Source organism: Equus quagga, chromosome 5 (genome assembly GCF_021613505.1).
Source record: "Equus quagga isolate Etosha38 chromosome 5, UCLA_HA_Equagga_1.0, whole genome shotgun sequence".
In the NCBI taxonomy this organism is placed as follows: domain Eukaryota; kingdom Metazoa; phylum Chordata; class Mammalia; order Perissodactyla; family Equidae; genus Equus; species Equus quagga.
Genome location: NC_060271.1, coordinates 8,579,734 through 8,607,447, shown reverse-complemented (window position 1 = coordinate 8,607,447; position 27,714 = coordinate 8,579,734). Strand labels below are relative to the sequence as shown.

At 36.7% G+C, this 27,714-nt stretch overlaps 1 protein-coding gene across 3 annotated transcripts in view; it reads right to left on the bottom strand.

The window, feature by feature from the left end:
- FAF1 (Fas associated factor 1) overlaps positions 1-27,714 on the bottom strand; it is a 473,869-nt gene that overhangs the window by 141,647 nt on the left and 304,508 nt on the right. For all 3 annotated transcript variants that reach the window (XM_046660423.1, XM_046660421.1, XM_046660422.1), the window contains 4 exons: positions 18,596-18,691; positions 3,886-4,012; positions 2,856-2,919; positions 998-1,079 (listed from right to left, as the gene is read on the bottom strand). In XM_046660423.1, coding sequence (XP_046516379.1) covers positions 998-1,079; positions 2,856-2,919; positions 3,886-4,012; positions 18,596-18,691 — 369 coding nt within the window. The remainder of the gene's footprint in view (positions 1-997; positions 1,080-2,855; positions 2,920-3,885; positions 4,013-18,595; positions 18,692-27,714) is intronic.

The following is a 27,714-nucleotide window of genomic DNA, read 5'->3' as shown; positions in this document are numbered from 1 at the left end:
ATACAAAATATTTACTATGCATAGGGATGTAAGGTACACAGTCACTGCCAAAGAGAAAAATTAAATCTCTTGAGAAGACATACACACACACACACACACATATATATATAAAGAGAGAATGGATAATTATATGCAATGTAAGTGTAACAATAAGATGAACAGAGGGTATCATTGTAAAGTACTAAAGGGGTGAGTGTGGTCAATGTGAGAGTATTGGAAGAGTCAAGAAAGGTTAAGTCTCAGAGGAAGAGTAGGACTCAACATGGTAAAGAGCAGAATGAAAGGCATTATAGATAGTGGGGAAACATGAAAAAAGAGCAAGATTATGGGGAAACATAAATAGTACACTATGGCTAGACGTATTAAGTGTAAGGCAGGGAATGGGAAGAGCTGAAGCTGGATAGATAAGCAGGAGCCAGATTACTGAAGTCTTGACTGCTGTGTTAACATAGAAATAGAGTGATTGCATAGAATCTTCTTGCTCAAAATGTGCCTTCTGAATCCTTGTTATAAACTTTAATCTACTTGATTTCAAGATCACAAAGCCCATTTCTATATTTAAGGAAGAATCTTTTTTGTTGTCTAAAGTGACTTTTGGGAAAAATATTACAGTTATTAGATATACGCTATTAGATAGAATAATCATTTTGGGAAAAGACTGAAAGACAAATCCTTTAGCAAGAACCTGTCAATCATGTAACTGAACAGAATACAAAAATGTAGCTGGGTCTCTTCTAAGAATACCCATCTTTTTTTTTCCCTACAAAAATATCCTGTTTCAGAGCTTAAAAAGGCCTTCTGCAAGGCCAGCAGTATCCTATTTATACTACTGCCCCTCTGAAATGGGCATCTTGGTGATGATTAGGTTGGTAGATGAACCAGAAACAAAATCAAGTCTTCAATCTGAAAAAAACAGAAAACATTAAGCACTGACTCAGGCCTGGTGGTAAACCTATGGGACGCACTTTGTAATCAGAAAAGGTAAGACTGCACTTACATCTCGGGCTTTCACATAGAAGGCCTCTTGGAAAGCAGCTTCTAATGAGCCAATGAAAAATACAGGATGGCAGTCACCATATCTATAGGAAAAATTGCGTCTATTAATTCAAATACACTTCAAATTCACTTCAAAGTTTCACAAGTCTAACCAATAACTTTTAAGCAAATGTTGAGGCTAATGTCTCTTAAGCACAGACCAAACATTAAAACATTTCTTTAAAGGCTTGAGAATGAGCTTCACTGGTTTTTAGAATTCTTCTTGGCTTATACTGATATATTAGAACGTTGTAATTTTAAGTACATCTAGCGAATGGATTTAATAAGTGCTATGAAACCTTATGCCATTTACAAGTAGCAATTCCTTGTTACCCACTTTCACAAGATTTTCCTAATTTCAGTAGCCTTAACTTTCCATTTTAGTTCATTTATTCCAAAAGTCCAACAGAGAGGGAAAAAATGGTATCTTGCAAAGTTTCCAAATGATATTACATTGGAAAACAGAAATATTATTTACATGAAAATTTAGGGTTAAATATTTAAATCCTCTTTGCTTAGACACCTTAGGGGAATCTCAAATGCATATAAAACATTTTATATTAGGCTCTTTTTTTGGGTGAGGAAGACTGGCCCTGAGGTAACATCTGTTGCCAATCTTCCTCTTTTTGCTTGAGGAAGATTGTCACAGAGCTAACATCAGCCAATCTTCCTCTATTTGGTATGGGGACGTCACCACAGTGTGGCTTGACAAGTGGTGTGTAGGTCTGTACCTGGGATCCAAATCTGTGACCCCGGGCTGCTGACACAAAGCATGCAAACTTAACCACTATGCCACCAAGCTGGGCCTATATTAGACTCTTAAGAGAAGAAATGTTACATGATTCCAAAACAAAAATTAAAAGAAAAAAATTAACTAATTAACTTATATTTAAAATTTTTTAATTATCTTTCAATTTAATATTATTTTAAAGGATATTTTGTCCTAGGATATACTAAAAATTAGAAATGTATAACCCAATCCTTTGGGGAATATAGTCAAGAAATATCTGCAAGATATTTCAACATAGTCAAGAAATTAGTGATTCATTTATTGTATTGCTATAAAGATATGGAGATAAGATAAATACATCTCTAAAGTGGCATTAAATGGTTTACTAGTTATCTGACATTAAATACTATGTGTTTCACTACCAAGAGTATATAAATTGTTAAATGAATAGTTTGAATACTTTAAGGAAAAATTAAAAACAATCAATCTGGGGCCAGCCCTGTGGCCGAGTGGTTAAGTTCACATACTCCACTTCGGTGGCCCAGGGTTTCACCAGTTCAGATCCTGGTCGCGGACCTAGCACTGCTCATGAAGCCATGCTGAGGCAGCGTCCCACATAGCAGAGCCAGAAGGACCTACAACTAGAATATACAACTATGCACTGGGTGGTTTTTGGGAGCAGAAAAAGAAGAAGAAGGAAAAAGCAGATTGGCAACAGATGTTAGCTCAGGTGCCAATCTTTAAAAACAAAACAGGGGCCGGCCCAGTGGTGCAGTGGTTAAGTTCGCACGTTCTGCTTCGGTGGCCCAGGGTTCGCCAGTTTGGATCCCGGGTGCGGACATGGCACCACTTGGCAAGTCATGCTGTGGTAGGCATCCCACATATAAAGTAGAGGAAGGTGGGCACAGATGTTAGCTCAGGGCCAGTCTTCCTCAGAAAATAGAGGAGATTGGCAGCAGATGTTAGCTCAGGGCTAATCTTCCTCAAAAAAAAAGAAAACAACCAATCAATCTATGATTAAAATTGTTCCAGAAAGATCACAGTAGCATTATAAGAACATCAATTTTATATATTAATGTGCTAATCCTACCTTGAAGAAAATTCTGCTGCAAATTGTAATAAGGCTTCTTCTTCATTTTCTGCATTTTCTGGCACTAAAAAATAAACAAAAGAAAAAACAAAAACAAAAAACCAAAACAAATAGACACAAAAAACAAACCACATAACATCTAATTTCACATATAAGAAATATATTCAATCAATAAAGAGGAAATAAAATTAAATTTTAGCTTCTGTGATATATCTGAGGAGACGTTTTAACTTCACACACATCAGAAGATTTCATCAGACCTTAAGTAAGAACCTTAAAAAAATTCCAAGCTCATAAATTTTGGAAAAGCAACTGACACAATCTGCTAAGCATTTTAGATATGTCAGTCATCAATTAGGATTTCAATGTTTTCTTAAAATGACACTTTTGTGATTAAATTATATAAAAGGATCTGGAATTATTTTAAAGACCTACTAATCAAGAAAATGGTCAATTTTACGTAAATATCACATCTGTTTCTGCCCACAGGAATTCCCTAATTTCACACAGTAATTGAGCCATTTAAGGACTTAACAGCCATTTTGCATGTAGCACTGCTTGAGATTCTACAATATCATCTTGTAAAGTGGAAGTGAGAGATATGGCACATTTAGTTTACTTTTTTCCTTCCAAAGATGGGTGCCAGTAAATAGAAAAGTAATATTACTGCTCTTAAAACTGATATCTCCAATAAGATCTGGGGAAACAAGTACATTCACAGAAAGTAAAGCTATTTGTTTACCAACCTCTAGGTTTAAAGTAAAGAGACAGACATGATTAATTATACACATGAAGCAAAAGTCACATTTCCATGTATTTTTAATGAATTTTACTAAAGCACTGGGAATTGCTTGCCTTAATAAAATCGAACTTAAGAGGTTCTGGTTCTAATAAATAATGCCTAATTGCTATATTTTATCTTTCCAAACCTGGAAGTCAGTATGAGATTTTTAAGTTTACTGTTCTTCATAAGTTTCTGTACTAGCAGGGAGAATTATAAAGCTGGACCCAAAGAGCTATTAATACTCACTCATTGGAGATTTTCTCAGAGCAGATGATGCCATGCCGAATACTTCTCCATCATCCACCCCAAATTCAGAAGCATCTTCAAAGTCATCTCCATCACTATCACTAACCATATGAACATCGGTGCTTTGCTATTGAAGGAAAGTCCTGATTAGTTTCAGGGATTTTTGTGTGTTTTATCTCTACCCTATAGTACACAATTAAGCACTCAATAAATATTTGCTCAATAAAAGAGGAGATGGGTACAATTGGAGAGGTCAGAGATGAAGTAAGCTAGTATATGAGTCTTTCAAAAAGCTCACACTAATCTATATTTGCTAGGCAGAAGCAATGGTAACAATCTCAAACTTGCCACTTCCTTACTGCAATTCTCAAATTTCTTAGTGCAATATGGTATATTATCCTCACAGTGTTATTGGAAGATAACATGAAATACACTACATATGACAGCTCTTTGTAAACCAAAGGCTATTGAATATGATATGTAATATGATGCTTCAACTTAATAAATATTTATTGAGAATTTACCACATGCTGGGCACTGATAAACATGCTCTGTTTATTTCGTTTTCAGCAACATCAGTTGAGGCTTAAGGTATTACAATTAAAAACATCAGCTTCAAAATATAAACCAGGCTGCTGGTCTCCAGGTTAAAATGGGATCTAAAATATTCTGAGATTTAAAACATTCGAACTGAGTTGTGGTACTGTGAAGGGGGATCCCAGCAAGGTATCTGGCTAAATGCCTGTCTGTACTATGTTTAATAAATACAGTCTATAAAGACTATTTAACAAATGAAATTCCTACCTTTTAAAATATGTCGCTATGTACTTAAGTTAGGAAAGTGGAGAAACTATTTGATCCTTTAGTCTATGCAGAAGGACCTAACTTAGAGATAACAATGTTTCAGAGAGCACCGAGAGAAACTTAGAATCAAAGACTCCTAAAACTTGACTAGAGGGAATGTTAAGAGTTCAGCTAGTCATAGAATCATAGATTTTAAAGCTGGTAGGGATTTTAAAGATCTCTCATCAATGGTTCTCAAACTTCTTTTCACAAGGTTACATTGTTCCTCTGGCCCCAGGCAAAATATTATGTAAAATAACAAGTGCATACAATAGATAAAAGTAAGGCCACTTGTGGTGATGCAAGGAGAGAGCATGAGGAGCCTAATGCCCTGGGCTTGGCCTTTTCTTCCTCATCACCCTTTGACAGCTCAGGTACCTCTGAAGGATCTCAGGACGTTATGGAACAACTTTTAAAACTACTGATCTAGTAAGTCTAACAGCTCCAAATGAAGAAGCCAAGATATTTACTCCGTTTGACTCAGTAGGTTTAGCAATAGGAGTTTACCTCATACTAGGATAGGGATTTTAATTTTGTACCTGTGTAACCCATTATTCACTGTGTCTTCACAAAGTATAGAATTCCCAAATCTCTTAAGATCCTGAAAAGTGAAATCCTACCACAACAACATCTTCAAAGGGAGGTATCTAAAAAGCAGATTTTGTTGAAAAAAGTATATTTCAAACATGAATTATTGAAGTATCTGCAAGAATGAACTACTTAATTATGTATAAAGAACTCCCAATCTCTTCACCTTTTCTTATCAGCCATCTAACAGGTTAGGAAAAGCTTTTCCCAAAAAATGAGATAAATAATCTTTTTTTCATTAATGTTTGCTGATGAGAGCAGATAATCTCTTGCTTCAGTCATTGCTGCCCTAAAATTCTTTGAATCCAGAGAAGCTACTTATTCAGATTTTAAAAACAGCTAAAAAAATCTGTGATTCTATTTTGGCTGTTTATTGCATTCATTTATTCCCTTTATCATTTACCAAACTTTCATGAACCCCTACTAAGTGCCACACTGCCTGGACCTGTGTGAAAGGCGTAGTCTATGCTCTCTCGAGCAACATCATATAATATATACAGATAATTATAATACCTAGTGATAAGTATTAGGACAGATATGTTCAGAGGAGAGCACTAAAGACACTGGAAGTGGGAGGGATCGGGGCAAACTTCCTAAAGGACATGTTAACCAAACTCTTTGAGACAGAAATTTAGAATGATCTCAAGAGATTTATTATGCACCCCTATGTTCATTGTAGCATTATTCACAATAGCCAAGATGTGGAAGCAACCCAAGTGCCCGTCTATGGATGAATGGATAAAGAAGATATGGTATATATAGACAATGGAATACTACTCAGGCATAAAAAAGGACAAAATCATCCCATTTTCAAGAACATGGATGGACCTTGAGGATATGATGTTAAGTGAAATAAGCCAGACAGAGAAATACAAATACTTTCACTCATGTGGAAAATAACAAATACATAGATAAAGAGAACAGATTAGTGGTTACCATAGGGGAAGTGGATTGCGGGGTAAGCAAAAGGGATAAAGGGGCACATATCTATGGTGATGGATAAAAATTAGCCTACTGGGGGTGAGCACAATGAAGTGTATTCAGAAGTTGATAAATAATAATGTACACTTGAAACTCTACAATGATATAAACCATAATGATCTCAATAAAATTACCTGAAAAAGAAATTTAGAAATCATACATATTTGGCACCAAGGCAAGCCTATAATTGAAGCAGATGCTCCTTTCACCAACTAGTACTTATGAAGAAGCACCAGGTTAAAAACTAGGTATACAGAGATAAAACATGGGTTCTGGCCTTCAAGAAATTTCCATTCTAAAAGAAGATATATTTAGTTGCAAATATGTCTTTTTCAGTGTGATAAGAGATACAACAAAAGTATAAGCAAAGGCTGTTGGAGAATAAAGGAGAGAGTGATAAGTTACTCTAGGACCAGTGAAGACGACCGCGCAAGGCTTCACACAAGTATGAATATTTAACCCATACCTTTAAAAAAGATATCAACGTTATGGAGTGTGTGCAATGGGAGGCTGGTGGGGAGGGAACTGTACTCTAGACAGAGAAAAGACTCAAGCAAAGAAGTGGATACTTAAAAAATCAATGAAGAATTCAGAAAAGCAAACCGAATCATCTGCTTTATGTTTGGGAGAGGAATGTGGACTAAGGGCAAAAGGTCTGATGGAACTAGATTGTGTCAGTCCTTAAATTGGCATGCTAAGGTATTTGGACTTTACTGATGGCAACAGGGAAATCAGTGAATGTTTCTAGGCAGAGGACTGTTCAAGGGAACAACTCTGATGGCTGTGTGTGTATGTTTGGGTAGTGTGGTAGCATATGGCAGACTGGACTGGAAGATATGACAAGGGAGACTTATTTCAAAGTTCCAAATGAGAGAACTGGAGGGCCTATTCTTGAGCGTAGCAGTGGGAACTGAATGAAGGGGACAGACTTAAAATACACTTGAGCAGAAATGATAGGAATTGGTGACCAATTTGATTTGAGGATGAAAAAATGGAAGAGGCAAATATGACACCAAGTTTTCTAGTTTGGGTAACTGAGTGGGAAGAGAAGGTAGGTCTGGTGAGGGAGGATATTGAGGTCAGTTCTCACACAGAATAAATTTGAAGAAGCTGTAGGACAAACAGGTTAAAACATGTAATAGGCAGTTGGAAAAAAATCTTCTTAGGAGCCCACGAAAGAGGCCCAGAAAAGATTTAGATTTGGAAGTAATTAGTATATAGATAATAGTTGAGGTTATAGGAATGAATAAGATCACTCAGTTAAAAAATAAAGGAAGAGTGGTAAGAATAAGAGTTTATAGAATATATATATATACATATAATATATATCATATATATGTAAATATATAAATAAATATTTCAATTGGTAAAGGAAGAGAAACAGTAAAAGAGACGAAAACACAGCTGTCAAAGATTAGAAAGTCAACTGAGAGAAAGAATCTTAGAAGCAAGGTCTGAGAAAATTTCAATGGAGACAAGAACTGTAAACAGGTTCAGTAGGATGAGAATTAAGGAAGAGACAGCTATAGTATTAGGACAAAAAAAAAAATGACAAAGAAATCTGAGTTTATAATCAAAAGACCCAGTGTTGAATGCTCTACCATTTTCTGTATGACTCTGACCATGTGTCTTTGCATCTCCACTGCAGAATGTGACTAATAATGACCTACAAAGGTGGCTGTGGAAATGAAAACAGATGGCAAAGCATGATATCTTACAAAGACTATTGTCTGACTCTAATAGTTAAAATGAATTTAGTTATATGGGAGAAAGAAGCCAAGTTATAGTGAGTTAAGTGAATAGAAGATAAAGAATAGAGTCATCCTTTATAGATTACTCTAAGAAGCCTGGCTGTGAAGGAAAGGATAGATGGAGCCAATCAGGTGGGAGCCAGGCTTGAATGAATATTTCTTCTTTAGGATGAGATTTGAACTTGTTTTTAAGATGAAGAGAAGGAACCAACAGTGAGGGAGAGGATAAAAATGCAAGAGACATCTCTTATCCTTCCCATCCTGTGGGAGAGGTTAGCATGGGTAGAATCAAGAAAATGGGCAGAACATAAACTCCAACAGGAAGAAACTTCTCAACTAACAAATTAGGATAACAAATTTGATGCTGATACAAAAATACCCTCATTTGAATAGTCAAAAAGGAAAGAGTTGTAAAAATCTCCACGTATCAGATCAATTGATTCGACAGTTTCAAAGAACAACAAGTCGTTCAGTGACTGGAATGAACAGTTTTAGGCTTGTGTTGATGATGACCATTAGCATGGGTAAGGACATGGGTTTTTGGAAGACACGCTAAGTTCAGTTTTAAACAGAGCGAATCTGCAGTGGGCATTCAGATGGAGATGTTCAGGAGGAATAGGATTACTATTTAGGCTTGTCTGCCTGTGGTGCAATGCCACAGTATGGTGGAAGAAGAAAACAGTATGCAGCATTGCACCACAGGCAGACAAGTTAAATACTTGTCTCATCAAGTTTTAAAAATTGAAATACAGGTGATGTGAGTGTCATGGAGGAGTGAATTTGCCTGGGAATCTCTCCCCTCCAACATACATCAAAAAGGAGCAAGCATATTCCAACAGAAAATACCCTAAAAGCACAAAAATCCTCGGAGAGTCACAGCAGCCACAGGATGGAGGGCAGAAAGGCTGGAGCCCCACTTGGAGGAGCTGGAACAGGGTAAGAGAACTCTTCACTCCCTCCCTTTCTAACGACTGTGGTTGCTGCTGCGGGAGGCTCTGAGAGGGAAGAAGTGGGGGAGGGGTCCTGCATCCACAGGATCACCCAGGACTCCCTAGGGCCCCTGCAGCCTAGAGGGAGGCCCTCTAATGGGGTGAAAGCTTTTGGGCAGGGTGACCTCATCAAACCAAGACGCCAGGAGATCAGATAGCACAGGGAAACCAGGACTGCACGCAGGAGACAGTGCCCCTCCCCCAACCCACACCGCGCCATCTTGGCTGAAGGCAGAAGGCTCAGAATATGCGTCTCTTGACCCCCACCCAGTGGCGATAGGCTGTAACTGGAATCAAATAATATCACAATGGGGAAGACCCATCCTTCCAGCATCAGGCACTTCATCAAATCTCCAGACCAGAAAGAAAACAACAAGCACCCAGAATTCAGTCCTGAGGACAGAGAAATAAGCAAAATAATGACAATGAAGTCAAAATAGCTACCGTCAAAAAACTCAATGAGGTAAAAGAGAATATAGACAAACAATTCAATGAGTTCAGGAGCTACTTCACAAAAGAGATTGAAACTATAAAGAAGAATCAATCAGAAATATTACAGATGAAAGACACAATGGAAGAGATACAACAAAATATGGATTCCGTGATTGCTTGTGTGGACACCATAGAGGAGCAAATCAGCATAATCGAAGACAGACATGTCGAAGTGCTCCAGATAGAGGAGGAGAGAGAACTAAGACTAAAAACAAATGAATAAAGTCTCCAAGAAATATCCGACTCAATGAGGAAATGCAACATAAGAATTATAGGTATTCACGAAGGTGAAGAGAAGGAGAATGGAGGAGAAAGTGTGTTCCAAGAAATAATAGCAGAGAACATCCCAAATCTATGGAATGAGAGGGAAATATGTGTGGAGGAAGCTTCCAGATCTCCTAGATTTGTCAATGTAAAAAGACTTACTGCAAGGCATCTAGTAGTAAAACTGGCAAAAATGAATGACAAAGAAAGAATACTCAGAGCAGCAAGGCAGAAGAAAATAACCTACAAAGGAACCTCTATCAGACTTTCAGCAGATTTCTCTGCAGAAACCTTACAAGCTAAGAGAGAATGGAATGAAATATTCAAAAGTTTAAAAGATAAAAATCATCAGCCCAGAATACTCTATCCAGCAAAAATATCCTTCAGATATGAGGGAGAAATTAAATCTTTTCCCAGACAAACAAACGCTGAAGGACTTCGTAGCCACAAGACCCCTCCTAAAAGAAATCTCAAGAAGGCCCTCATATCTGAAAAAAGAAAAAAGGGAGAAAGTGGTTACAAAACACAGAGTAAGGAGACAAATAGACAGAATCAGAATAAGATAGCAGATATTCAAGTATAGCATTAGGCTAAAGGAAAGGAAAACACCAAGAACAAAAACAATCTTGTCACTTTAAGCACAAACTCACAACACAAGTTGGAATAAGATATGAGAATAATAACTTAGAAGGAGAGGAGGAAAGGGACTGAATCAGTTTAGACTAAAGAAATAAGAGGCCATCAGAAAATGGACTATGTTACACACGAGATTCTGAATACAAACTTCAGGGTAGCCACTAAACTAAAAAACAGAACAGGGACATAAAAAATAAATAAGGAAAAAACAAAGAAACAGATCATAAAAAAACCACATAATTCAATGGGTAGACCAAAACACACAGGATGAGAAACAAAGGAAATGCAGGAAACTGGAAAACAAGTGACAGAATGACAGCATTAAGCCCTCATACATCAATAATCACCCTCAATGTAAATGGATTGAATTCTCCAATAAAAAGACACAGAGTGGCAAGATGGATTAAAGAACAAGATCCAACAATTTGTTGCCTCCAGGAAACAGATCTCAGCTCCAATGACAAATACAGGCTCTGAGTGAAGAGGTGGAAGATGATACTACAAGTTAATGGCAAATAAAAGAAAGCAGGTGTCACAATACTTATATCAGACAAAGTAGACTTCAAGATAAGGCAGGTAAAGAGAGACAAAGAGGGGCAGTATATAATGATCAAAGGGACATCCCATCAAGAAGAAATAACCCTTATAAATATCTATGCACCCAACACAGGAGCACCAAACTACATAAAGCAACTATTAACAAATCTAAAAGAAGATATTAAAAATAAGACAATAATGGTAGGGGACCTCAACACCCCACTCACATCATTGGACAGATCATCCAGACAGAAAATCTACAAGGAAACAGTGGAATTAAATGAAAAGCTAAAACAGTTGGACTTAACAGACATATATAGAACACTCCATCCAAAAACAGCAGAATACACATTCGTCTCAAGTGTGCACGGAACATTCTCAAGGATAGACCATATGTTGGGAAACAAGGCAAGCCTCCATAAATTTCAAAACATTGAAATAATGACAAGCATCTTCTCTGGTCATAATGCTATAAAGCTAGAAATTAATTCTAAGAAAAAAGCTGAGAAAGGGACAAAGATGTGGAAACTAAACAATATGATATTGAACAAGCAATGGATCATTGAAGAAATTAAAGGAGAAATCAAAAAATATCTGGAGACAAATGAAAATGATAACATGCCATACCAACACATATGGGATGCAGCAAAAGCTGTATTAAGAGGGAAATTCATCACAATACAGACTCACCTTAACAAACAAGAAAAATCCCAAATAAGCAATCTCAAATTACAACTAACTGAATTAGAAAAAGAACAAACAAAGCCCAAAGTCAGCAGAAGGAGAGAAATAATAAAAATCAGAGCAGAAATAAATGCTATTGAAACAAAAAAGGCAGTAGAAAGGATCAAAAAAACAAAGAGCTGGTTCGTTGAGAAGATAAATAAAATTGACAAACCCCTAGCCAGACTGACAAAGAAACAAGAGAAAAAGCTCAAATAAACAAAACCAGAAGTGAAAGAGGAGAAATAACAACAGACTCCACAGAAACACAACAGATAATAAGAGAATACTATGAAAAACTATGCCAACAAAATGGATACCCTAGAGGAAATGGATAAATTCTTAGACTCTTACAACCTCCCAAAGCTGAGTCAAGAAGAAACAGACAATCTGAATAGACCAATAACAAGGAAAGAGATTGAAACAGCAATCATAAGCATCCAAACAATAAAACCCCAGGACCAGACGGCTTTCCTGGGGAATTCTACCAAACTTTCAGAGAGGATTTAATACCTATCCTTTTCAAGCTATTCCAGAAAATTAGGGAGGATGGAACACTGCCTAACACATTCTACGAGGCCAACATCACTCTGATACCAAAGCATGACAAGGACAGCACAAAAAGGGAGAACTACAGGCCAATATCGCTGATGAACAGAGATGTAAAAATTCTCAACAAAATTTTGGTAATACGAATTCAGCTACACATCAAAAGGATCACACATCACGATCAACTGGGATTCATTACCAGGGACACAGGGATGGTTCAACATCCGCAAATCAATCAATGTGATACACCACATCAACAAATTGAGGAATAAAAACCAAATGATCATCTCAATAGATGCAGAGAAAGCATCTGACAAGATCCAAGAGCCATTTATGATAAAAATTCTTAACAAAATGGGGATAGAAGGAAATTACCTCAAATAATAAAGGCCATATATGACAAACCCACAGCCAACAATACACTCAGTGGCCAAAAACTGAGTGCCATCCCCATGAGAACAGGAACGAGAGAAGGATGCCCTCTATCACCACTCTTATTCAACAGAGTAGTGGAGGTTTTGGCCAGAGCAATTAGGGCAATTAGGCAAGAGAAAGGAACAAAAGGAGTCCAAATAGGGAGTGAAGAAGTGAAACTCTCGCTATTTGCAGATGACATGATCTTGTATATAGAAAACCCAAAAAAATCCATTAGACAACTAATAGAAATAATTAACATCTACAGTAAAGTTGCAGGGTACAGACTCAATTTACAAAAATCAGTTGCTTTCCTATACTCCAATAACGAACTTACAGAAAGAGAACTCAAGAATATAATTCCAATTGCAACCGCAACTAAAAAAGTAAAGTACCTAGGAATAAATTTAACCAAGGAGGTGAAGGACTTATACGATGAAAACTCTAAGACATTACTGAGAGAAACTGATAACGACTTAAAGAGATGGAAAGAGATTCCTTGCTCATGGACTGGAAGAATAAACATAGCTAAAATGTCCATACTACCCAAAGCAATCTACAGATTCAATGCAATCCCTCTCAGAATTCCAATGATATTCTTCATGGAAACAGAGCAAAGAATACTAAAATTCATATGGGGCAATCAAAGACCCTGAATTACTAAGGCAATCCTGAGAAAAAAGAACAAAGCTGGAGGTATCACAATCCTTGACTTCAAAATGTACTACAAAGCCATAGTGACCAAAATGGCAATGGTACTGGTACAAAAACAGGCACACAGATCAATGGAACAGAACTGAGAGCCCAGAAATAAAACCACACATCTACAGTCAGCTAATCTTCGACAAAGGTGCCAAGAACATACAATGGAGAAAAGACACTCTCTTCAATAAATGGTGTTGGGAAAACTGGACAGCGACATGTAAAAGAATGAAGGTAGACCACTATCTCACACCATACACAAAAATAAACTCAAAATGGATCAAAGACTTGAAGATACGTCCTGAAACTATAAAACTCCTGGAAGATAATATTGGCAGTACACTCTTTGACATCGAACTAAAAAGGATCTTTTCAAATACTATGTCCTCTCAGACAAGGGAAACAAAAGAAAAAATAAACAAGTGGGAATTCATCAGACTAAAGAGCTTCTACAACGCAAAGAAACTAGGATCAAAACAAAGAGACAACCCACCAACTGGGAAAAAATATTTGCAAATCATATATCTGACAGGGGGTTAATCTCCATAATATATAAGGAACTCACACAAATGAACAATAAGAAAGCAAACAACCCAATCAAAAAGTGGGCAGAGGAGATGAACAGACATTTTTCCAAAGAAGATATACAGATGGCCAATAAACACATGAAAAGATGTTCAACACCACTAATCAGCAGGCAATGCAAATCACTTTACACCTCTGAAAATGGCTATAATCACTAAGACTAAAAATAACAAATGTTGGAGAGGGTGTGGAGAGAAGGGAACCCTCACACACTGCTGGTGGGAATGCAAACTGGTACAACCACTATGGGAAACAGTATGGAGATTCCTCAAAAAACTAAAAACTGAACTACCATATGACCCAGCTATCCCACTACTGGGTATTTACCCAAACAATTTGAAATCAACAATCCAAAGTAACATATGCACCCCTATGTTCATTGCAGCGCTATTCACGATAGCCAAGACATGGAAGCAACCTAAGTGCCCAACAACGGATGAGTGGATAAAGAAGATGTGGGCTATATGTACAATGGAATACTACTCAGCCAGAAAAAAAGACAAATTCATCTCATTTGCAATGACGTGGAAGGACCTAGAGAGAATTATGCTAAGCGAAATATGCCAGTCTGAGAAAGACAAACACCAGATGATTTCACCCATATGTGGAATATAAACAAGTACTGGGACAATGAAAACAGTTCAGTGGTTACCAGGGGAAGGGGGGTGGGGGGAGCACAGCAGGTGAAGGGGAGCACTTATGTGGTGGCAGTCAAGAAACAATGTACAACTGAAATCTCACATCGATGTAAACTATTATGAACTCAATAAAAACAAATTGAAATACAGATTTTGGGCAATTATCTGAGTTCAATTTCGTTTTGTTAGGTACAAGCTCTCTTACAGAAAAACTTTGCTTTGTTCACGGCTATATCTCAAGCAACTGGACCAGACCAGGCATATAGAAGGTATGTAATACTGAATGAATCTTTTCTGTCATTGAAGCCAAAACCTAGGTATCACTCTTATCTCTTCCCTCTCTCTTTTCTCCCACATATCATATCAGTCACCAGTCCTACAGATTTTCCTTCCAAAATATTTCCTGAATTCATGTCCTTCTCTCTTTTTACTAATGATGTTCTAGTTCAGGATCTCATTATCTTTTCCTGTACTAGCATATATATCTGATTTCCCTGTCTCCAGTCTTACTTCCCTTTAGCTAGCCTCTTCACAGCAGCCAAAGTACTCTTCTCTAAAAACTCTATTTGGGGGTAAAAAAAATCATTCCCTCCTTAGAAGCCTTCTATAACTCCCCAGAGTTCAACTTCCCAATTTAACATGTAAGACCTACTCACCTTTGCCTCATCTCTTTTCTTTCTTTGTTTCCCACTTTCTTGTGCATGAACACCAAACTGCACTCATCTCTCCCTATACACTGTATCAGATCATGCTGTTCCTCTGAATGGAATATTATTTCCACATTTCTTCATTTAGCTGACTGTGACTCATTCTTTGTAATTCAACTTGGATGTCAACTCCTCTAGTCTTTCTTCTGCTTTTTAAAAGAATCTTCATTCACAAATATTTATTCTCTGGTTGGTATGTGCCAGGCACTACACTAGTTGTTAGGGCTACAGAGGTGGACAATGCTTTTTGTCTGCAAATATCCTTTTAAAAATTTTTTTAAATGAATGCATTGTGGCCTTAACTTTCTTTCAAGGGACCCTATTTCATCTCAGGAACCCTGAGATTTATAGGAACACAGTTTCTTGGGTTGTTTTTTTTTTTTTTGCAGGGTAAGGTTTGCCCTAAGCTAACATCTGCTGCCATTCTTCCTCCTTTTTTCCCCCAAAAGCCCCAGTACATAGTTGTGTATAGTTGTAAATTCTTCTGGTTCTTCTATGTGAGCCGCTGCCACAGCATGGCTACTGACGGAAGAGTGGTGTGGTTCTGTGCCTGGGAACCAAACCCAGGCTGCCGAAGCTGAGCATACTGAACTTTAACTGCTAGGTTATCAGGGCTGGCTCACAAACACTCTTGAAGGTTACACTCCCTGCCTTATTTGTGTTCCCCTAGTATCTTGTACTTGCCTCAATTTTCTCCTTAATTATACAATATGAAATTGTCAATTTATATTTATCTGACTAGCACATAGTGAGCATTCAATAGATGTTTCCTTAACTGAACTTATAACCTAATAATTTTAACATTAACTACATTTGAAATTTGTTTTTTGTTATTCTTGGGGTACCCCTCCTTCTTCTTCACTGTCAACTGAGGACTGGATAATTCCCAAGAAGCCTGTGTCCAGGAGGTCCCTACACTGCCCCACCCACCAGCTGGGAAGAGGATAGATAAGTACCTAGCTAGGTACCCAGAGATAATGGGAAGATCACTAAAAGGAGGCTCAGGAACAAGAGGAGGATGGGAAGGAAAGAGAAAATGTTGAATTATCATAAAGAAAATCTATTTGTAGAGCCAGAAGGAGGACGTAAAAAATAAAATTCCCCTAGCTAGAGGACACATAACTATAATCCATAAAATTCAAAACTTGAATTTAACTACTGGTTTCAATATTGTTTTCCTAACCTCAGGCTTAAGACAGTCAACTGCAAAATGGTAACTGTCTTGACATGCATGAAGTCACATAGGAGAAGGGTTAAAACCAGAAGAAAGAAGCAGAACCACTGGGTAGAAGCTAAAGGACACAGGTTCCAGTTTAATACAAGGAAGATATCAACAGACAGAGCTGCTTAACAATGAAACTGGTTGCCTCATGAGGACAGAACCCTGTCATTGGATATAAAATACAGGTATATTCTGAGGGGATATTTTGAGTGAGCTCTTTCAGCATACAGACTGTGGTCCTAATGTTTGGAATCTAGAAGACATTACATAAATCTGTAAATGAATAAGGAATGAATGGATGGAAGAGTGGAAATCAAATAAAAAATCTCTTCCAGTTTTATAATTCTATGACAAGATAAAAACCAAGAGAGCTTCTTTCCCATTTCTTACCAGCCCCCTGGAGGAGGTATTTACAGTTTGCCAGGAAAGGAAAAATAATGGACTGAGGCCAGGTAATCAGATTTTAAGATATTCCCAAGGCTGTGGCTGTTTTACTTTGGCAAAGCCTCCTGACCCCACTCTACCTTCTTCTCTAATTAACCTAAAGAGTGTACCAGCCCCACAGACACTACTCCTCGCTGTATGACACTAACTTCTTTCTGCTGAAGGGACCGCCCAAATAACACATATAATGGTGAGGGTGAGAGAAAGAAGGAAAGTGAAACAGGCATCTGTCACCTCTCAGAGCATAGAATAATTAATAATTTTGAGTGGAGTTAGTTGGCCACCTTTTAGTATTACTGGATTTATCCATTAAAGAGTTGAAGCATAATCTACTTTTAGCCATTAAAAATATACTCAAGCACTAGAAAGAAATTTCAATAAGTTATTTCTGGTAATTTCTGCCAAGCAGTGAAACTCAATATCATTTTTTCTTTCATGAGGATTAGTGAGATAAAGTGCTAGAAAAAATGGTGTGGGCTCTTTAAAGGAAATTAATATTTTTAGAGGCCCAAGAAAACAGTACAGTATTATTTGTAGCAGTGGAAAAACCTTCCTTCTTTGTGGATTTCTTAAAAATGTTAAAAATCAAAGTAGCAAATTATCATTTTCAGAGGATGATCACAGACTAGAACTTCACTTATGCAGTCCCATGTCCCTTTCACATATTTGATATAAATACATACTCAGGATGGCTGGAGACATCCTGCAGCAGCTTCCAGAATGAGTGTCCAAAACATATAGTCAATTTAAATAAAAATTTGCAATCATATTTTGAATAGAATGTAAGTGGAAAAGGTTTGACTGGACCAGCCCAAGCCTTCAATCACTCGGATCGTGCTCTAGCCCGAAAATGCTGCTGTAAATACTCTCTGTGCTATCGAGTTATGACCTCTGTTGCATGTACCTTTTAAGTCACGGTGATGACTCCTCCTAGCACACTGTAGGAACTTATAAATTCTTTTTAAGTAGATAAATTGTAACATCCAGGCTCTCTTTCCCATTCCCTTATAACCAAAGTCATAGTTATACAGAGTGCTATTTGTAGCCAGGGAAAAGATAATTGCCTTTTAACATCCTTCAGACCCACAAAAACACACAGAGGCACATCACATATACAAACATGTTCAATCTTATCTGCCCCCTTCTTTGTTTCTATAGCACCCTGTGTGCAGTGATCACTGCATTTATTACATTATGCCATTATTGTTAGTTTCCTAATCTATTACCTTTGACTTTGAGTACCTTGGTATAGGTACCTAGTATCAAGCACAATGCCTGGCTCACGCAAGGTGCTCCAACTCAATGAGTTAAAGGAACTTCACGATCAATCCTAATAAATATACTCAACTATACAGTTAGCAGCAAAGAAAATCCCTTTGTTAACCTGACAGTTCTAACTAAAAATGATTTCAACCAATCCACCCAAATTCTGTCTGCTGAAACATGAAACTTATAGAACAAGAAGGAGCACATTAGCAATAACCTTGCATGCAAAGTTTCTGTCTTCAAGAATTTACTGAGACTTTATTCACGCTACATTAACTTTATCTATTCATTGCTGTGGCAGATAAAAAAGGGACAGGAAGTGGGCAGGTGGGTGGAGGACAGGCCTTCTGTTCAGTGAAAAGCTGGCAAACAGGCTTACCTCTTCGGACTGCTCCCGGGTCTGTGCAGGTGAAGATCTTCTTCCCACTGTAAGTCGATGGCAGGGATAGGAGAGCCCTGATTCAGCTAGACACATCTGCAAAAAGATGAATCCATCACGTGTAAACAAAATGAGGCCACATTTCACAAAAGGATTCTACTTTTTGGATATTTTCTATTATTTTTGAAGCTAAATTAGAAAGCTCACTCCAGTAGCCTAGGCATTAAATTACCAGGAAGGCTTTGAGAATTTGAAATTTTTCCATATATGGGATATTACAATAGCCAAGGCCATTTTTCATTAGACAATAGACTGGGGCTCCAGGAAACTGTAGCAAGCCTAAAATAAAGCTAATCATATACATTCACCCCGTCCCCAGCGTGTCTGTTACTTTTCTGATTAGTATAATAATACTTCTGTTTCCTAATTCCCAGGGCAGTCTCTATAAATCTTTATTGGAGGGTACTTGGAAGAGTGTTTGCTGGATGCATTTAAAAATAAAGTTCCCACACATGGTAACAACGTCATTTATGCTTTAATGAAAATTAATCCACAGCTTCAGATGATTACTGCAGCTTCTGAATCTGTAGTGGATGCAAAGCACCTAGCACAGTGCCTGGCACACATTCAGTTGACTGCTTTTATTACCGTTATGACCTAAAACACTACCCCAAAATCTGTCTAGTTTTGCCAAAATAATGAGAGCAACATACATTTGCTTTTACTGAAGTTCATAGTGGGTCAGATATTAAATAACTATTTTGAGGTTGAAATTAAATTTGGGCAAATATGAGCAAATATGAGTGCATGTCACTTTTGTCTAGATAAAAGAATTAAAAACAATATTAAACAGTCAAAAGAGGGTTTTTTGGTGTTCATGAAATGACACATACGTGTATGTAACGTAATGATATAAAGTGAAGTTTCCTTTATTATTAGAAATAAAATAGGGTATCCACTAGCACAATGAAAACATCCACTAGTGACTTTTGGAGAGGTGTGAATTAAACTGACAAATATCTCTAATTTCATTGGGACCAACCAAATACACAATAGTTTGGACATTACTACAACTCAAACATGGGTTATAATCAAACTAATTATCTGAAGACAAATTTTGGAATGGAATTTCAAACTGTGACACAATATCCAGGTATTTCTAATCATGTGAGGTGTGTGCTGTCATATAGATTATACTGATAAAAACCTCATGTTTGATTATTATTTTTCCTTTAGTCTGTTTAAAGCTTTTTGTTTGTTTTTGTATTGTATTTTACAAATGCTAGAAGACTTGATTAATAAAAAAATAAATAAAAGCAAAATTGCATCGATTTTGTCATTTCTATTCAATAATATTCATCAACATAATTGTCACAACTAGCTCAATTTATTTCATTTTAGTACAAACAAAAGCAAAGCTAAGCTGGATAAGAAGTATAGGCTAAATTTCAAGCCATGTTACCTCCACAATATTTTTCATTTGAAAAAAGTCCTCCTCCCCCACCCTGAAACCCTCTGGTAATGAAATAGTAATGATGGTAAATGTCACTGACAATCAGAAGCAATGTAGTGTAATAAAAAGAGACCTGAACCAAGAGCCAGAACAATCTTGATTCAAGTACTGTCTAGCCTCCTGATCTTGGAAAAGTCATTTATCTATTCTAAGCCAGAGTTTCCTCATTGAATAACTGAAGTGAGTAAACTCTGCTCTAACTACCTCAATGGACTTCTGAAAGGGTTTAAATGTGATAAGGTAAGTAAAATCTGGCTTTGAAACTATACTGAAACAGGCATAAGAGCTCTTATCATTCCAATGATTATTATCTTTAGGACTGAGAGAAGAGAAATGTTATGATTAACTTCCACTGTGAGTACATTTGCATACAGCCCAGTCATGTGTATGTTAAAGGAGGGCATATTTTAGGAGAAGCTGAAGGAAAGTACTCACTAAAAGTACCTGATAATACAAATGGGCTAGCTCCTCAAGGGGCTTGTCTCCACAGTTATCAACATTAACCTTCCCCATAGCTCCTAAAAATTCCTGAAGATAAGAGGAGAGTGGCTAGCACTTTCTGACCAAGTGGGCGTCTGCATCACCCTATTTCAGATCCTATTGGTCACAACGCACTGAGGAAATTAAAAGGTCAGGAATTTCTGAGTTACTATGTGCCCAGCACTGATTAAATATAAAGCATAGTGTCTGTCCTCAGGGAACATATATACCAACTGGCAGAGATGCATGTAAGAACACGTAGAGAAAAAAGAATACGAGTGAGTAAAGATGGGGTTACTTCTCCACCGGGTAGTCTCTGTAGGGCTGGGGACCTCTTGGAAGGGACAAAAATTACTCAGACAGTGATTTCAAGAAGTTAGGGCTAAAGTAAATGTTTGCTGGGGCTCGTAACCTAAATTTACATAAAAGATGTGAAGTCAAAAGGCTGAGGTTCCAGGCTAGCTAAATCACTCAATTGCCCAATGACTATGGGCAAAATCACTTAGAACTTCTCTACTTCAGTTTTCTGACTTACAAAATGGTGTAATACAATCTGTCCTTAATTTACAAAATAGGGTAATACAATCTGTTCTATCTCCCTTACAGAGTCGTTATGAAGATTCAATGAGATAATGTATGTCAAACCAAATTGCTATGTAATTGTAAAGGATTGATGCTATTATCATTGGGGTATTTATTTTGCAAGAAATTGGAAATAGAAAAAGGTTAGGACTGCAGTTTTGTTTGACTTTATAGCTGAAGAGGGTTACTTTTAAAAATTTAGATTTACATACATTAAATTAATTAATTAACCTATAAGTAATGGTAATCTTTCAATCACAAGATTGTTTTAGCCCAATATAGTGAAGAACTGTGACTCATTCTCAAAATATCTTTCAAGGCTTTATTCGTTTTTTTCTTCTGGCCATGTTAGACTGTAATTCTCTGACTTACATCACAGATGCAGAGCTTCAAAACAGGTTCACAAATTCAAAATAAAGTTAAGTCAAGATTTCTTTTAGTATTTAATTCCATACACTTAAACAAACGCCATATATCTCAGGGTATAATCTTCTGGATGCTTAGGAATGAGGAGAGGTTTGTGGAAAAAATGGAATTTTCATGTCTAAAATTTCACTGGCTAATTGATCCTACAATTGATCATATTTTATATATATATATAATTATATATAATATATACATAATGGGTTATGCTGTTGAATGGCACAGGATTTTGTTGTATACATTAAGACTTTATTTTTATGAGTAATTTTAGGTTTACAACAAAATTGAGAGGAAAGCACAAAGATTTCTCCTATACTCCCTGCGCCCCCATACACATAATTTCTCCCATTATCAACATCACTCACCAGAATGGTGCATTTTTTACCAAGGATGAGCTTACACTGACACATTGTCATTACCCAAAGTCCACGGTTTACATTAGGGTTCATTCTTGGTGTTGTACCTTTTATGTGTTTGGTAAAAGGTATAATGACATTTATTCATCATTATAATATAATACAGAGTATTTTCACTGCCCTGAACATCCTCTGTGCTCTGCTTATTCATCTCACACCCCCCATCCCCCCACCCCTCTGGCAACCACTGAGCTTTTTATTGTCTCCATAGTTTTGCCTTTTCCAGAACGTCATCTAGTTGTAATCACACAATATATAGCCTTTCCAAATTGGCTTCTTTCAATCAGTAACATGTATTTGAAGTTCATCTATGTCTTTTCATGGCTTGAAAGCTCATTTCCTTTCAGTGCTCAATGATATTCCATTGTCCGGATGTACACAGTTTATTTACCCATTCACCTACTGAAGGACATCTTGGTTGCTTCCAAGTTTTGGCAATTATGAATAAAGGTGCTATAAACATTTGGGTATAGGTTTTTGTGTGGACATAAGTTTTCAACTCCTTTGGGTAAATACCAAGGAATGCAACTGCTAGACCATATGGTAAGAGTATGTTTAGCTTTTTAAGAAACTGCCAAACTGTCTTCCAAAGTGGCTGTAGCATTTTGCATTCCCACCAGCAGCGAGTGAGAGTTCCTGTTGCTCCACATCTTTATCTTCTTGGCTTGTCTCCTGATTCTCTTGAAAGCAAGGACTTCTAAAGTCAGAGTGTTCTGAGTTCAAGCTCACTTCTGCTAGTCACTGTTCTATTATTTACACAAATCAATACTTTTTATCTCAGACTTCAGTTTCTTCCACAAAATTGGATAATATTACCTTTCCTAACAGGCTTTCCATGAGGATGGCCTAAAGGTGAATACATTTGCCAAACAGTAGATATTCTATCAGTTAGTGAATACTCAAAGTCTAATTGAAGTATTTTCTTCTTATAAAAGGTATTTAGTACTTTTCTTTAGTAATTTCTTAGTATTTTTCGTAAGCCATGGGATTCCCAAAGTGTGGTCTATAGACATAGGGTTCTTGAGATCCTTTTAGGGGTTCCACAAGGCCAAAATAATTTTCATAATAATACTTAGATGGTATTTGACCTTTTCACTTTGTTTTTACCCTGATGATAAATTTTGCAATCATCTAGCTTTTTAAAAATGGAAACTACTTCTTATATGATATTTTAACAATGCGGAGATCAAGGTACCCTTTTTGGAATAAGTACAGAAAGGCACCATTGACTTCATTAGGCAGTAGGCTCTCCTTCTATGTTGGAAAATTTGAGGTGCGAAATAAGTGGAATGCGCCAAGTACATAATCCTCCTGCCTAGGAGGGCAGACCCAACAAAGCAATGGTGGGTGAAACTGTGGTACCTTATCACAAATTAAGGTAGTGGTACCTAACTGTGCTAAAGTCTCCAGTCATGTTCTCACGATAAAAATGCCAGTTTCACTTCAGAATGCCCCTACTGAGTCAGTAAAAATTATTACTTTTAATTAAATTTGACTCTTGAGTACCTGTCTTTTAATATTCTATGTGACAAATGGGAAGTATGCATTAAACACTCCTGCTGCACAGCAGAGTATGATGGTTGTGTTGAGAAGAAAGCACTTGGTTAATTGTCTGAGTTGTGTGCTGAACCAGGTACTTTTTTCATGGAACACTATTATTACTTAAACGACTGGCAGAGAAACTATGGTTATTCGGATTTAGGTATATATCAGGATTTTCCTCCAAAATGAATGAAGCAAGACTGTTACTTCAAGGAATAAGTCTGACAGTATTAAGTGCCAATGACAAAATTTGAATTTTCAAGTAAAAGTTAAAATTTTGGAAATCTACCAGTCATCATGAACTCAACAGCTTCCCAATGCTTAAAAACTTTTCCAACGAGATCAGTGGTGATATTAACAGATGTGATTTTTTGATATCATATAATAAAATCTGCCATAAAATCTCCATAACTCAGAGAACCAATACTCTCCAAATGAACAATGAATGAAGGATGTTATAAAATTGTGTATGGGTAAAGGATCTAATCAAAGTATGAGAATCAGCAATGGATTTTGCTGTAACAAAGTACAAAAAGTACATTGACATGGCTCCAGATTCCACATTGAAACTAACCGTTAGAAAAGCATCACTTATCGAGTTCTGGTTTAGTATCAAAGAAGAATATCCACAATTATCTGAAAAGACCAAAATATTCCTCCCTTTTCCAGCAACAGATCTGCGTGAGGTCAGATTTTCTTCATATACTTCAATCAAAACAATATATAACAACGGGCTGAATGCAGAAGATATGAGAATCCAGTTGTCTTCTATTAAGCCAGACATTCAGTAGATTTGCAAAAGTGTAAAACATCACTCTACTCAGTAATTTTATTTTTTGGAAAATACAATTAATCTTCATAACAAATGCTATTTATATAAACGTAATGAATCTATTATTATCTTAAAAAACACAATTTTTTCTCAATATTAATTTGAGTACAACAAATATCAATAGATATAATCCATACAATCAAAAGCTCTTTGGGGTCTCTGATGATTTTTTTAAAGAGCACAAAAGGATCCTGAGGCCAAAAAGTTGTGAAACACTGAACTATGCAATGTGTACAGGTGAAATTAATTTTCATAAATAATAATGGCAAGACTAAAAAGCACACTCTTTGGTGAAGGTTTAGAATCTTCTCAATGTTTCCCTTTATGTAATTAAGAAAGTATACAATGTTTTCCTTATAAACAAATTAAAATGAAATATTAAGACAATGTACAAAAGATAATTCCTGTAAATCATCATAAGTGATGACTGGCAATCTCTGACAAGTCATTAACAGAGAATTATTATTTTAGGCTTGGCTCTCAGGGTGTTTATATGGCCCTTCTTAATAACGCTTTCTTTAAAAATATGAATTAGGGGCTGGCCCCATGGCCGAGTGGTTAAGTTTGCGCACTCCACTGCAGGCGGCCCAGTGTTTCGTGGTTCGAATCCTGGGCGCGGACATGGCACCGCTCATCAAGCCATGCTAAGGGAGCGTCCCACATGCCACAACTAGAAGGACCCACAACGAAGAATATACAACTATGTACTGGGGAGCTTTGGGGAGAAAAAGGAAAAGAAATAAAATCTTTTAAAAAAAAAATATGAATTAGTTCTTGAAACTATTTTTTATTTTGTAGCCAAATTTTAGTGCTCTCCCAAACACACACTTGCAGCCTGCATACCTCCTCACTGTTAATGACAGAGACTGAGACATTTTAAGAGTAGTGGACTGGAATTTAGGAGAATGAGTTATGAGACTTTGAGTTAGTCATCAGGAGCCTTAATCTGTTTTGTAAGATGTGGGAGCAACCCACATTAATGACCTCTCAGATCCCTTCCAGCTCTAATGGACTGTGATCTTAATACATCACTAAGAAGATTCAGTTCTGTCACCTGCAGGATCCTTGTTCTGTATGTGATATACTCAGGAACACAACCTAACATTTCTGAAACTATAGCTTTACTATTTGTATCTTTTAAAATTCAGTTGGTAAAATACAATTCCTTGGTGTTTTAAAAAGAATATTAATATAAGAAAGAGTTTTTTAAAACCACATTTCAAGCTTGTCATCATCATGACAAGGTACCAGCATAATTAATTTCAGCCAGGTTTGGGAATGCTACTGGGCACCAACATTGAATATAATCATCACAATATAAAGAAGGTATACACACACACATCATTGATTATTGCTTAATTGAGGTATAAATGACCTTCAACAAGCTATACACATTTTTAAGTGTACAATTTGATAAGTTTTGAAATATGTATACAAATCCCCATGAAACCACTCAGTAGTTTTTAAAATATTTTAAAAATAACTGCTATTACTGAGAGTTTAATATGTATTGGCATTATACAAAGTGCTTTATATACATTACCCCACTTATCTCACAAATAACCCTGACAGATAGGTATTACTATAATCCCCATTTTTTAAAGAGGAGGATACTAAGGCTTAAATAGATTAAGAAGATTACCCAAGGTCACACACACGTACCAAGTAGTGAGCTAAAATTCCAACTCCAGCAGTTTTATCTCAGAGCCATTTAAAAATACTTCAAACAACTATTAAGGCCCAACTATATGTTGTCTTAAGGTGTGATAAATAATTACTTTCTTTGGCTTAATTAAAACAGCTACTCCTGTATACCATCAATTTGTCAGGCACTACATATTAAGTGTTTAACATAATATATGTCTATACATGACAATCCTGCAAACTAAAGATAATCATGATTGCACAGATCACTAAACAACCTTAGAGAGGTAGAACAACTTGTCTAAGATCAATCAACTACTAAGTGGCAAACCAGATTTGACTCCAAAAGACACGGAGTTTTCAACTAGATCACATTTCTGACTGATAAAAAGCTTTTTATGAGTAAGGAGCCCTGAAGATGACTGCTGGATCACCCCTTTAAAATTTTCAATGCTCACTGTTCAGCTAGACCGATTATTAAGGTAGTTTTAAGTCAAACCAAATCATGAGGCTGAAGTTTAATTTACTGCCAACTGCAGTGCAAATCAAAAAAGCTTATTTATTCACAATGCAAATTTTTTTTTTTTTAAATCACTTATGTGGTAGAAAAGGCACAGAGCTTTAATTTGTGGCAGGTTGAAGCAAGCTTATTAAGAATGTTAGTTACCAAGTGCACATTCACTTGTCTGGACTAGCCCACTGCCACATTCTTGTAACAGGGTTAAACAGCAGTTTAGTCACCTCATAAAAAAGCACACTGTTAAAAGGGAAGTGACTAACAATAATCTGGAACCAATGGAATATTATAAGAGATGTGCAGGTCAAGATCAATTATCTACAAAACTCCTGTGTTAACAGTTCAAAAACTGTCTTCTCCACCTGGCCTTGCTGTGTTACAGTCCTCAATTGATTTGGCAAGTTGGTATGGTTTAGTGAAATAAACATCAACAGTAACAAATTCTTAGGCTTTTTGCTATGTACATAAACAAGAATGTTATCACGCAAGCAAGCAGAGCTGGAAGAAACAAGGATGCCTGCTATACATGGCTTCATTTTAGACTCATAAGATATTAGAGTTGGAAGAGTCTTTAGAATTCATCAGTTGCTGGTATCTGCTGGTACAAATTTTAAGCCAGGAGACCACAGATCTTGAAGCCTTAGCTGGGTTTAAGTGCTACTGCCATACCCTCCCCCTCAAGCACCACCTGCTCCATTCCAAGCTAGTAATGAGAATCTCCAGAGAGAAGCTTGTCAGCAGCCTAGTCTTAAACTTCTATCGGTAGCCCCATCATTCCCAACAGATTTCACATGAAAGACAGTTTCTCCTCACAAGAAGACCTAGTTTAATCCTCCCATTTTACAGGGGGAGAACCTGAGATGTAGAGAGGTAAAGTTGCTTGTCCCAGGTCACACATCTGCTTAATGATAACATAAGCATGTTCTCTTAACTCTTAGGCTAGGTCTTTATACTAAATAACCTTATCTATGTTCTTCTTATACTAAATAACCTTATCTATGTTCTTGCAGCTATGTGATAGCTGCAAAATACTAGTAACTATCTTGGTTTAATTATCTCAAATTTCTAAAAAGAAAATTTGGGGAAATAAATATCAAAATAATTTAAAATGCTCTTGACCTGTTTTTTCTGTTTTGTTTCTTTTAACCTGCTGGAATTCTTGAAAACAAA